Below are 10,734 nucleotides of genomic sequence, written 5' to 3'. Positions count from 1 at the left end.
TATGGCCTTCCGGAGCCTGCATCTCGTCTTCTGCTCTTCTTGCCTCGGTGTGCTGGTCGCCAACAGTCCCCAGGGAAGAGGAGACCCACAGTTTCCCTTCTATATCCTTTAACCCCCAGCCTCCAGCCCAACCACCCCACACATTGGGTATCATCTCTTCATAGAAGTCAAAACCTACATATTACCCAGTCTGGAAAGGTTCCTTGACCATCCAGATTAGAACCCCTCTCCTTTGCCCCACGGGCCCCTAGACTTTCCCAACTATGTCCATCACACTGTCCTATCCTGAGCCACACAGATTCTGCTGGTCAGGCTGCAGCAGGGATCTGCCAGGCACAGCTCCCGTCTAAAAGGAGAAGTCTTACTGTGAGTGAAAGGCCACTGAGAGCATGAGATGCTGCAGAGACAAGTCTGCAGAAAGGAAAAATCATTCAGGCCAGCAGCTTCACTGCTTCGTGTTTTATTTGGTGTGGAGCACTGGAGAGTGAACTCAGAGCCCCTTACATATGAGGCACGTGCTCCACAACTCAGCCACATCTCCAGCCCTCCTCTTGTTTTTAATTGTGAGTCAGGATCTCACTAAGTTGCTTAGTGTAGCCTTGAATTCACTCCATCGCTCAAGCAGGACCTGAACTCAAAACACTCCTGCCTCAGCTTTCTGGCGTCAAAACAAAGCACAGCTTTCACAGCAAATGGGACAAGAGCGTCGCTTATTCTGGAGACAAGGATGAGTGACCACAGCCCATGAGTACGGATTCAACTTGCCCCCAAGTCTAGGTTCCAGTGTGCAAATGTTTTCATGAAGTTTTTGTAGGTACAAAACAAAAGGAAGCAATAAATCCAGGCACTTCTCAAACATATTAGTGGGGATAGCTTGTAGCTTTGGCAGCAAAGTGGGAGACTTCTTGATTTAGGTTTCCAAAGCTGTGCCATGAGATGCTTAACTTTGGAGTGGGTGGAAATTGGTGATCTGCTAACTTATTGGGTTCCCAAAAGTCTCGCCTGGTAGGAGATCGCCACAGGACATTACGTCACACTCAGAGTTGGGTGTTAAATGGCTATTATATGGTCTAAATAGAGGCAAGGGCAGGCTGGGAGATGTGGCTCAGTTGGTAGAGTGCCTACCTAGAGTGCATGATGCCCTGGGTTCAATCCCCAGCACTGTATACATAGGGCATGGTGCACACATGCCTGTAATCCTGCAGTCAGCAAGCAGACAAAGACAGGAGGACCAGAAGTTTAAGCTCATCTTTGGCTCTATAGTGAGTTCGAAGCCAGCCTGGTATACCCTGTCTCCAGAAAGCAAAGTAGCTCAAGATAATTTGGCCATGAATATACACATTTCAACTCTCCACAAACAGGAAACTTTGCTCCCACCAGCCTACATCACTACCAGGCCCAGATGTTGATGTAATTTAGAAAGTAGCAGTGACCACCTTAGCCTACAGACATCATACTGTGACCAATCAGGAGCCATCAGCATTGGAGCAAGACACTTCCTTCCCATAGCAAAAAAGCCTAAGACTCCCCAAAGGGCCAGGGAATGGTTGGCATGTTTTAGTAATAAACTATTTTTAAAGTAAAGTGTGCACACTGTACCTTAGATACAGTACAATGACCATTTAACGAACTATTAGCGTGGATGTGGTTTTCATATGTTTTTGTAAATAAACAAAACTCGGTATAACTCACATCATTTGTGTTACTTGCCTCCTCGATATGAGGTTCCTACAACATTGCCAACGTGTGTGTGTGTGTGTGTGTGTGTGTGTGTGTGTGTGTGTGCAACTCTCTGATTTCTTTCTTCAACTCCATATTCTAGTTGTGGGGCATGGGGGAGGGGGGTCGGCTGAGCTAGCACTTCTCTGCTTCCTTCTGCGTTCCTTACACCCAGTGCAGACCTGACCCATACCAGCCCACAAAAGCACCCACTCATGGAAGAATGAAAGCCAATCTCTCTTTACCCAGCCATTCCTGCACGAGCCAAGTAAGGAGTCTGGCCTGCAGAGGGCGCCAGTCGGCTTCCTCATCTCCCCAGTGCAACCCAGAGCCCCGACCTGCTGTCAGTCAGACGGTGCCAGCTGCTCAGTGGTCATTTTGCTGTGCTGGAGATGAAGTAGGAGTTCCGATGCATAAAACCCGAGTGCTCTTCCCTTCTCACGTCTAGCGTTAAGTCCCACAACCCCTACCTTGCTTTGAGTAGAGCTGTAACTGTAGCAACCGGTGGGGACGTGAGAGGAGACCAGGAGAGAGGAGGTCAGAGCGACAGGGGATGTGGCGGACTGATTAGAGTCTGCACTGAGTGTTGGAGACAGCAAAGGAAAGTTGTTTCTATGTCTCCAAGCGCTCTCTCTCTCTCTCTCTCTCTCTCTCTCTCTCTCTCTCTCTCTCTCTCTCTCTCTCTCCCCCCTCCCTCCCTCCCTCCCTCTCTCCCTCTCTCTCTTTCTGGAGAGAACTAAAGTCTAGAGTGAGGACCATCCACAAGAGAAGCAACTAAAAGGAGAGGATTTCATTTTATTTTGTTTTGTGGGATTTTTTCCCCCAGCTCAGGACCCTGCAGGAGCCGCAGCTGGGACTGGCCTGTCTGTTAACCATGAACTCTTCCTGCTGCTTGTTCTCTGCTTACCCGACCCTCCCTAACCTCTCAGAGCACCCTGCAGCCCCTTCTGGCAGCAACCGGAGCAGCAGCAGCAGCAGCAGCAGCGGGTTCTGCGAGCAGGTCTTCATCAAGCCAGAGGTCTTCCTGGCTCTGGGCATCGTCAGCCTGATGGAAAACATCCTGGTGATCCTGGCTGTGGTCAGGAACGGCAACCTGCACTCTCCCATGTACTTCTTCCTGTGCAGCCTGGCTGCAGCCGACATGCTGGTGAGCGTGTCCAACTCCCTGGAGACCATCATGATCGCCGTTATCAACAGCGACTCCCTGACCTTGGAGGACCAGTTCATCCAGCACATGGACAACATCTTTGACTCCATGATCTGCATCTCTCTGGTGGCCTCCATCTGCAACCTCCTGGCCATCGCCGTGGACAGGTATGTCACCATCTTCTATGCTCTTCGTTACCACAGCATCATGACCGTGAGGAAGGCCCTCACTTTGATTGTGGCCATCTGGGTCTGCTGCGGCATCTGCGGCGTGATGTTCATCATCTACTCCGAGAGCAAGATGGTCATCGTGTGTCTCATCACTATGTTCTTCGCCATGGTGCTCCTCATGGGCACCCTGTACATCCACATGTTCCTCTTCGCCAGGCTACACGTCCAGCGCATCGCGGCACTGCCACCCGCTGACGGGGTGGCCCCACAGCAGCACTCATGCATGAAGGGGGCTGTCACCATCACCATCCTCCTCGGGGTTTTCATCTTCTGCTGGGCCCCTTTCTTCCTCCACCTGGTTCTCATCATCACCTGCCCCACCAACCCTTACTGCATCTGCTACACGGCACATTTCAACACCTACCTGGTCCTCATCATGTGCAACTCGGTCATCGACCCCCTCATCTATGCTTTCCGCAGCCTGGAGTTGCGAAACACATTCAAGGAGATTCTCTGTGGCTGCAATGGCATGAACTTGGGTTAGGGTACCTCCGGAGGGGCTCCAGAGCTAGCCAAGAGGGGCTTGGAGACAAAAACAACACTCATGACGTTAACTGCCATAGCTATGCTTGCCTTGTCTTTACACCGGGACATGGCGTGGAATGGGCCGTCTATGTGGATCTGCATGTGGGTAAGTTAGAGTCTGCTCTACTGTATAGTCTCTGGAAGAATCGGGGAAGGCTGTGCTGGGTGTCTTCTGTGATCATGCCTAGGCACCCAGGGCTTGTACTTCCTGCCTGCTCACCTGCTTTGTCCCAGCAACTCTGTGCTTCAAGCCAACCAGACAGGGAGGGCTCTTGTGGACAGAAAGCGTGCTCAGACCTCTGGCAAGCAAATCCGCTCACAGCCACCACCTCCAGCTGTCGGCTTCGTGGAGAGCTTTGCTCATCATCTGTGAGAGACCCGAGTTTCCATTCATGCGGTTACAACTGTGTAAAAACAATGTGACGTTCATTTCCCGCTTCCATGCCAGCCTCCCCTACCCCTGCAGAAAGAAAATAGCGTGGAGATGTGGCAGCCTTCCCTCTGCGCTGTTGTCATGGTTGTTACTAGTGTTGGCCTTTCAGTCATTAAAAATCTAAACTTCAAAACCTAATGGGTCAAAGTGCCATGGCCAGTGAGAGGACCTTTTATCCTTGGATTTTGATTCCAGGTCATTTCAAGGTAAATGTTACTCTATTTTTTTTTAATGGTCTTCTACTGTTGCTTTTCTGCCTTTCAAATGAGAGGACATGGTGGGCAGGCAGATGTGCATTTCATAGAAACTGCTTTGCTGTCCCTGAGGATGGCTTGAGCAGCTAAGCTGCCTCCAGCTCCTTTCCTTCCTTACTCCCAAGCCCCGTTCCCCCATCCTGGTAACTGTGTGTCCATCAAGTGGTTATTTGCACACCATCTATAAGAGAGGCTCTGTTTTGGCTGTTGCTTCTTTTGCTAGATGTGGTGTCCTAGTCAAATGACCCTGATGGCAACATCTGTACCTTGTTGAGCAAGGCAGTCACCTCCACCACCACCACTGCCACAGGGCAAGATTTCCAGGCATGTTGAATAACACTGTATGTTACTGGCAACTGCCAGGTCCCTCTAGCATTAGACATCTTCAGCTAGTGCTGTCCCCTCGGTCTGTGTTTCCCAGCTTTTGAATATATGAGGTGGAGGGACCGCTCTTGAATTTTTCCTGCTAACATGATAGTAAAAATCATTTGTTTCCTGCTTAGATCGTGACGCTTGGAGATAATAAAAGCTTTGGCTTCTGTGACCACTAAACACGTGTGTTATTGCAGTGCGGCCCCCGGAATCACTCTGCTTCCCACATACGGACACAGCACAGGACCTATGTAAATGGTATTAAAATAGTGTTGGGGGCTGGAGAGATGGATTGGTGGTTAAGAGAGCACTGGCTGATCTTGGCAGAAGACTGGGTTCCATTCCCAGAATCCACATGGTGCCTCACAATCATCTGTAACTACAAGTTCAGATCTGACACTCTTTTCTGGCCTCTGAGGACACTGCTTGCATGTGGTGCACAGACACGCATTCAGGCAAAAGACCCCTATGCCTAAAATAATAATCCTAAAAGTGACATTGGTGACAAAGTTTGTGTTTTCTAATGCAATTTCTTTTAGCTAAACCACAGAACTCTCTCATGTAGTTTCCCAGATTACCAGGCTTCTGGATCCTCAGCCACTGCCATGCCACACTATTTTAATTAAAACATTAAATGAAAGGAACTATTAGTTCGTACTCAGGAAGCAAATATGAGAAATGGTAAAAGCAAAACTATACGATCAGCTGTAGGAATCGTAATGACCTTGCTCTGAGGAAACAAGATTAAGAAGCACTTCCCCTTCCTGCTTTTGTATCATTTTTCACATTGTTTCCTCTTCACCTGACATCAAATCTTTAAGTGGTGTCACTTTGGATGGGAACACATGCAGTCCCGTGGGGCTAAAAGGACCACGAGGCTACCCAGAGAGTCCGGCTGTGGTGTGTCCTGTGTCCTGCTGCTGACATCTTTTGGCCCCAATGTGTTGTTGTCAGCAGATTTCCACAGCCAAACAGGACCCAGTTCTCAGTGTGAGCATCAGTTCTCAGGGGTACATTCAGACAAGAGCATCCCAAGAACGGCCCAGCCTCTTTCTCAGGTGTACACTCTGGTTCTGTGGGTCTGAGTGGGATCCTGAAAGAAGAATCTGTTGTGTCTGACTCTCCCTGGGATTTGGTTGCTGGTCAGAGGGCCATATTTTCAGTAGAGTGGGCACAGAAGAATTTCAAACAAGCCTAGTGTAAATCTTCATAGAGTACTGGCCTGGGCCAGGAGCCGAGAAAGAGTTTTATAGGAATTTACTGCTTGGACTCTTGCAGCATCCTACAAGACAGATGCTTTGGCTATCTGCATACTTTAGGTGAGAACTCTGAAACCCAGGTTAAGGAGATCCCAGGGGGAACTCAGCTGACAGATGCACACATGGCAGCTCTGCCTCAGGCTGTGCAGCCCTTGTCCCTTCATCAGCCCTGTCACGGTTTGAATGCGAAGTGCCTCCCATCCCTTATGTATTTGGACACTTGATCCCAAGTTGGTGGTGCTGTTTTGGAAGGGAGCCTCAAAGTGGGGCCCATCTGGAGGAAGTGACCTGGAAGTCCAGTCCCAAATCCTGTTGTTTGCTTCCTGAATGTGGGTGACACGTGGCCAGTTACCCCAGATTCCTGACACAATGACTCCCACCATGACCGCCTGTGTACCCTTTAACTGTGAGACAAAAGAAGAAACCCTGCCTTAAGTTGCTTTTTGTCCGGTCACAGCAATAAGAAAAGTAACTGAGACATGAGCTGCAGTTTTCCTTCTCATGGAAGCCAGAGGGTGACTGAGTCTGAACGACCTTGGAGGCGTGAGCTCCCACGTTGGGAGGCTCTAATGCATGCTCCCACTGCTTTCTGAAAGCTTGATGGTTTTCCAGAAAGATAAGTTAGCATGAAGAGGCACAACTAGTTATTTTACTTAGTATAATTTTCCCAAAATGCACATGGCCCCGGGAAGCACAGAAGAGGTGAGTCAGAGACTACTCAAGCTTTCGCTGACTTCCTGTCACTAACTGACACCTTTCAAATTTAAGCTAGCCTTTCGAAGTTAGACTTAAGATCTTTCTATACAGCTTAGGGTCTTAACCTCTTTGGCTGAAGCCATTCTCACCCACTCTCACCTCCACTAAAATCTATTCTCCACACAGCAGCCATGCAAGTGTTTAAAGCAAACGGCGGGAGGTCTTCCCACTGCAGGTCTTCCCACTGCAGGTCTTCCCACTGCAGGTCTTCCCACTGCAGCTTAGTAAAACCAGTTCTTCCCCTGAATGAGGAGTTTGGGCTCTGTGACTCCTGACCTTCTAGCATGTTCTTCCTCTTCCTTGTGCCCTAGACTCAAATCCACCATGCCCCAGGTGGTTTGCTGCTGCTGCTGTTTCCTCTGCCGCAACAGTTTCCCAGATCCACCTGTGGTTGGCTCCTTCTTATCCTTCCGCCCTCACCAATCCTCAAAGAGGCCGCTTTCCCTGCTGAGTCCTTCTGAACAAGACCCAGCCATTTCCACCTCATTGTCTCATCAAGCATCTTGTTGTCCATTGTTACCTATTTCACCCCCACCTGCATCTTCCACTAGGAAGAAATGTACGGTAGATAAAACTAGTCAATTATGAAAGTTGTCCTTGAACAAATGACTGATAAAAATGCTCAGGGGAGGCAGAAGTAGGCAGATCTCTGAATCCCAGCTTCGTGTGATTTACATAGTGAGACTCCATCTCAAACAAAGTACATGTTCAAGTCCAACCAAGGGGATATAGTCCACCGGGGGTCCTCATGTTTTGGTGAGTATGTTAGTTATTTCTGCCCACCAGCCAGCCAGTCTAGCCCAATTGGCAAGTTCCAAATTAAGTGAGAGACTCTGTCTCAAGAAACAAAGTGGAGAGTAACTGAGGAGGACATCCAAGGTTGACCCCTAGCCTTGACACACACACACACATAAACACACACACACATGCACGCGCACACACACACACACACACACACACACACAGGAGAAGCATTCTCAAGACATGTAGCCTGTGATTGGCATAGTTTTGTTGACCCTGGTCACTCTTTGGAGCAGCTTCAGGGAACCTTGGCACTGAATCCCACCAGGGTTTCTCAGTCTCTGCACCACGAACATCAGTCTGGAGCCATACCCCTCTCTGAAGCCAGGCATCCCGTGCAAGTTAGAGAGTGGAGTGACAGCCCTGGTCTCTGTCCCCCCAAGATACCAGGAGCACCATAATGTTATGACATGTGACAGTAATAGCTCCAGACGTTGCCAAATGCCTCTGGAGGACAAGGTCACCCCCAGACGAGAGCCACTGAACGACTCCTCTTCTCCTTTCAAAGTGATGCCAGGTAGAGACAGCATCACAGGGGAGCCTGGTTCTGTGCATGTTGTCAAGGTGACGAGTGTGAATTTCAGCCACTGCCCCTGAAAAACAAGTATTAATGTATTTGCTTGGATAACCCATTAGTTCAAAAGGCCAGTGGTATGGTGGTGGTTATGTCACTTTGACACAGAGCTACTGTACTCAGCCACCTAGGATGAAGGACCTCAGTAAGCTCTCTGTAGCCTTTTCTGCCAGGGAACTTAGCCTGCTGGATTTGTCTGTTAGCTTATCTCCCAGCCTCCAAGCTAAGCTAGCAACCTACTGAGAAGAGAACCACAAATTCAACAAATATAAGAGACAAACACCTCAAGTCCCTTTGGAATTTGGCTTCCAGTCCCCGAACTCAGACCCGTGCTTGAGTCCTGCTGCACGATGCCCATTGGCGTGCACTTACTGGGTAATTACTCTTTGTCTCTATGGTTCGAGGCTAGCTTTAAAGAAACAGAAGGGAGGGGCTGGGGCACTCGGCTCAGTGGTAGAGCACTCCCTTACACGGGCAAAGCGCTATGGTCCCATTCCCAGCACAGGACGCAAAGCCAAGGAGGGCTGGGGTGGCCCTGTTGGTTAAGTTCTTGCTCTGCAAACATGAGGACTTGAGTCCAACTCCAAGACCCAACAGAAAACAGCTGGGCGTGCTGGCGTGTGCTCACAGTTTCAGTGCTAGGAGGACCAAGACAAGAGGGTCCTTGGGGCCCACAGTCTAGCCATCTGACTGAAACAGTGAGCCCCTAAGGCAGTGAGAGAGCTCACACAAAAGGTTCTTAGTGACTGGGGAACAGCAGCCAACACTGACCTCTGGTCTCTACATTCACACACATGCAAACGCACACTCACATACACACGAGCAAGGTACAATGAGGGTGAAGACCTCTGTATAGTAGCTGGCACACAGTTGGTGCAAATTAAGTGCTCACTCCTCTATCTAATATAAGCTGTGGGCAACCCTGTGGACTAGGTGGCCCAGATCGCTCAAAAGAGAATGTCAACCTTCGGCTCACTGGCCAAACACCAAGAGATGCTGCCAAGAAAGAGTTGGGCGCCTACTCACTGTGTTTCATTTTGTCATCACCTTTTTCTGTATTTGTCATAGAGGGAGGTGGGGTGTGCTGCTGGCATTCTGCCTCTTGACTTATGTGTGAAGGCTTAATAAGCCATCTCAGTGTTGCTCATGTTTTACTTATTTATTTATCAAGACAAGGTCTCACTATGCAGCCCTGGCCAGCTGCAGCTCACTGTGAACATCAGGCTGGCCTCAAACACGTAGAGATCTGCCTGCTTCTCTGCTGGAATTCCCAAGTGCTGGAATTAAAGGTGTGTGGCACCACCACTTTATAATTATTACATTTTTATTTATTCATTTGTCTTGCGGGAGTTGGGGCCTTGCTTGTGTGTGAGGCTGAGACTGGATGGAAAGACAGGGAAAGGTAAGGAGACATGAGAAGGGGAAAAGAACCCCTCACCTCACAGTGTGGCTGAAGAATCTTGGCTTTTTGTGTTTTATTGTTTGTTGTTTTGGTTTTTGACTTTGTTGTTTTGTTTTGTTTTGTTTGGGGGTTTTTGTTTTGTTTTGTTTTGATTTTTGATTTTTTGATGAGACAGGGTTTTTCTGTGTAACAGCCTTGGCTGTCCTGGAATCTACTTTGTACACCAGGCTTTTCTCGAACTCACAGAGATCCTCCTGCCTCAGCCTCTCAAATGCTGGGGTTAAAGGTGTGTTGCCAACACACCCAAAATGTCTGAAGTATCTGGAAGAATTTTGATATAAAAGTTGCTGTGTAGATTGTCTGCCTAAAGACAATGTTCTTTTAAGTTGTTTTATTTGTGAGTGGTGTGTGTGTGTGTGTGTGTCAGGGGTTGCTTGCATGGCACGTGTGTCGGGGGGTGCTTGCACGGCATGTGTATAGAAGTCAGAGGACAACTTGTGGGAATCAATTCTCTCCTTCTAGTTTAAGGCTGAGGGACTTGAACTCAGGTCCGCAGACTTGGTAGCGAGCTCCTTTACTCAGTAAGCCAGCTCGACAGCCCCTTGCTATACAGTTCCCATTCAGGTGGTGAATACAGAAAAGGTCTGCTGAGCTTCCTTCGCTGCCGTGGTGCTCACTGGGTCATATCACACCATGGCTATATGTCTCTGGTGCTGCCAGCTGGATGTGGGTGGAGAATGAGGTTGACATTGTGAGCTGCTCAGGTTAAAGTCAACTCCCCCGTGTAGCACCCCAACACCAGCTCCGTGTCTGGGCGCTATGCAACACAGGCTCTCTCGGCCCTGCCCGGCTCCCCACTTCACTTTTTACTCTTGTTCCACTGACACCCTAATGCGACTAGGACCTAGAGGGGTTGTCAGGATGGAATGCAAGAGCAATGTCACAAATGGTCCTTAAGGACAAAGACCACAGGAGTGACTCTGAGGGACTCCACTTATCAGGATAGAGGCTGCTTGCCTCACCCCTAAACAACAGGGGTGTTGTGTAACAAGAAAAGCAGGAACTGGAATTCAGGAGAAGTGGGGACCAGACCTAACTCTGGGCCTGTGTGATGCTGCTGCTGTTGATGAACTGTTTTGTCATTGACTGCTGCCTTCAGGAATGGCATAACCAGATGTGATGGGTGGCTTTCAATCCTTATCTTTATCCCTTGCTTACTCAGAGACACAGACACCCACCACTGCCCGCTCCCCTGCACCAGC

At 49.2% G+C, this 10,734-nt stretch overlaps 1 protein-coding gene across 1 annotated transcript; it reads left to right on the top strand.

Moving 5' to 3' along the window:
* Positions 1-2,491: 2,491 nt before the first annotated feature.
* MC3R (melanocortin 3 receptor) lies at positions 2,492-4,847 on the top strand. The gene has a single exon (XM_084777359.1). It carries the CDS (start codon positions 2,594-2,596, stop codon positions 3,578-3,580), a length of 987 nt encoding a protein of 328 aa, XP_084633485.1. The 5' UTR covers positions 2,492-2,593; the 3' UTR covers positions 3,581-4,847.
* The last annotated feature ends 5,887 nt before the right edge of the window (positions 4,848-10,734 follow it).

Source organism: Acomys minous, assembly GCF_964271855.1.
Source record: "Acomys minous genome assembly, chromosome: 3".
Taxonomy (NCBI): domain Eukaryota; kingdom Metazoa; phylum Chordata; class Mammalia; order Rodentia; family Muridae; genus Acomys; species Acomys minous.
Note: the sequence above shows the minus strand (reverse complement) of the source record. Positions and strands in the feature narration are given on the sequence as shown.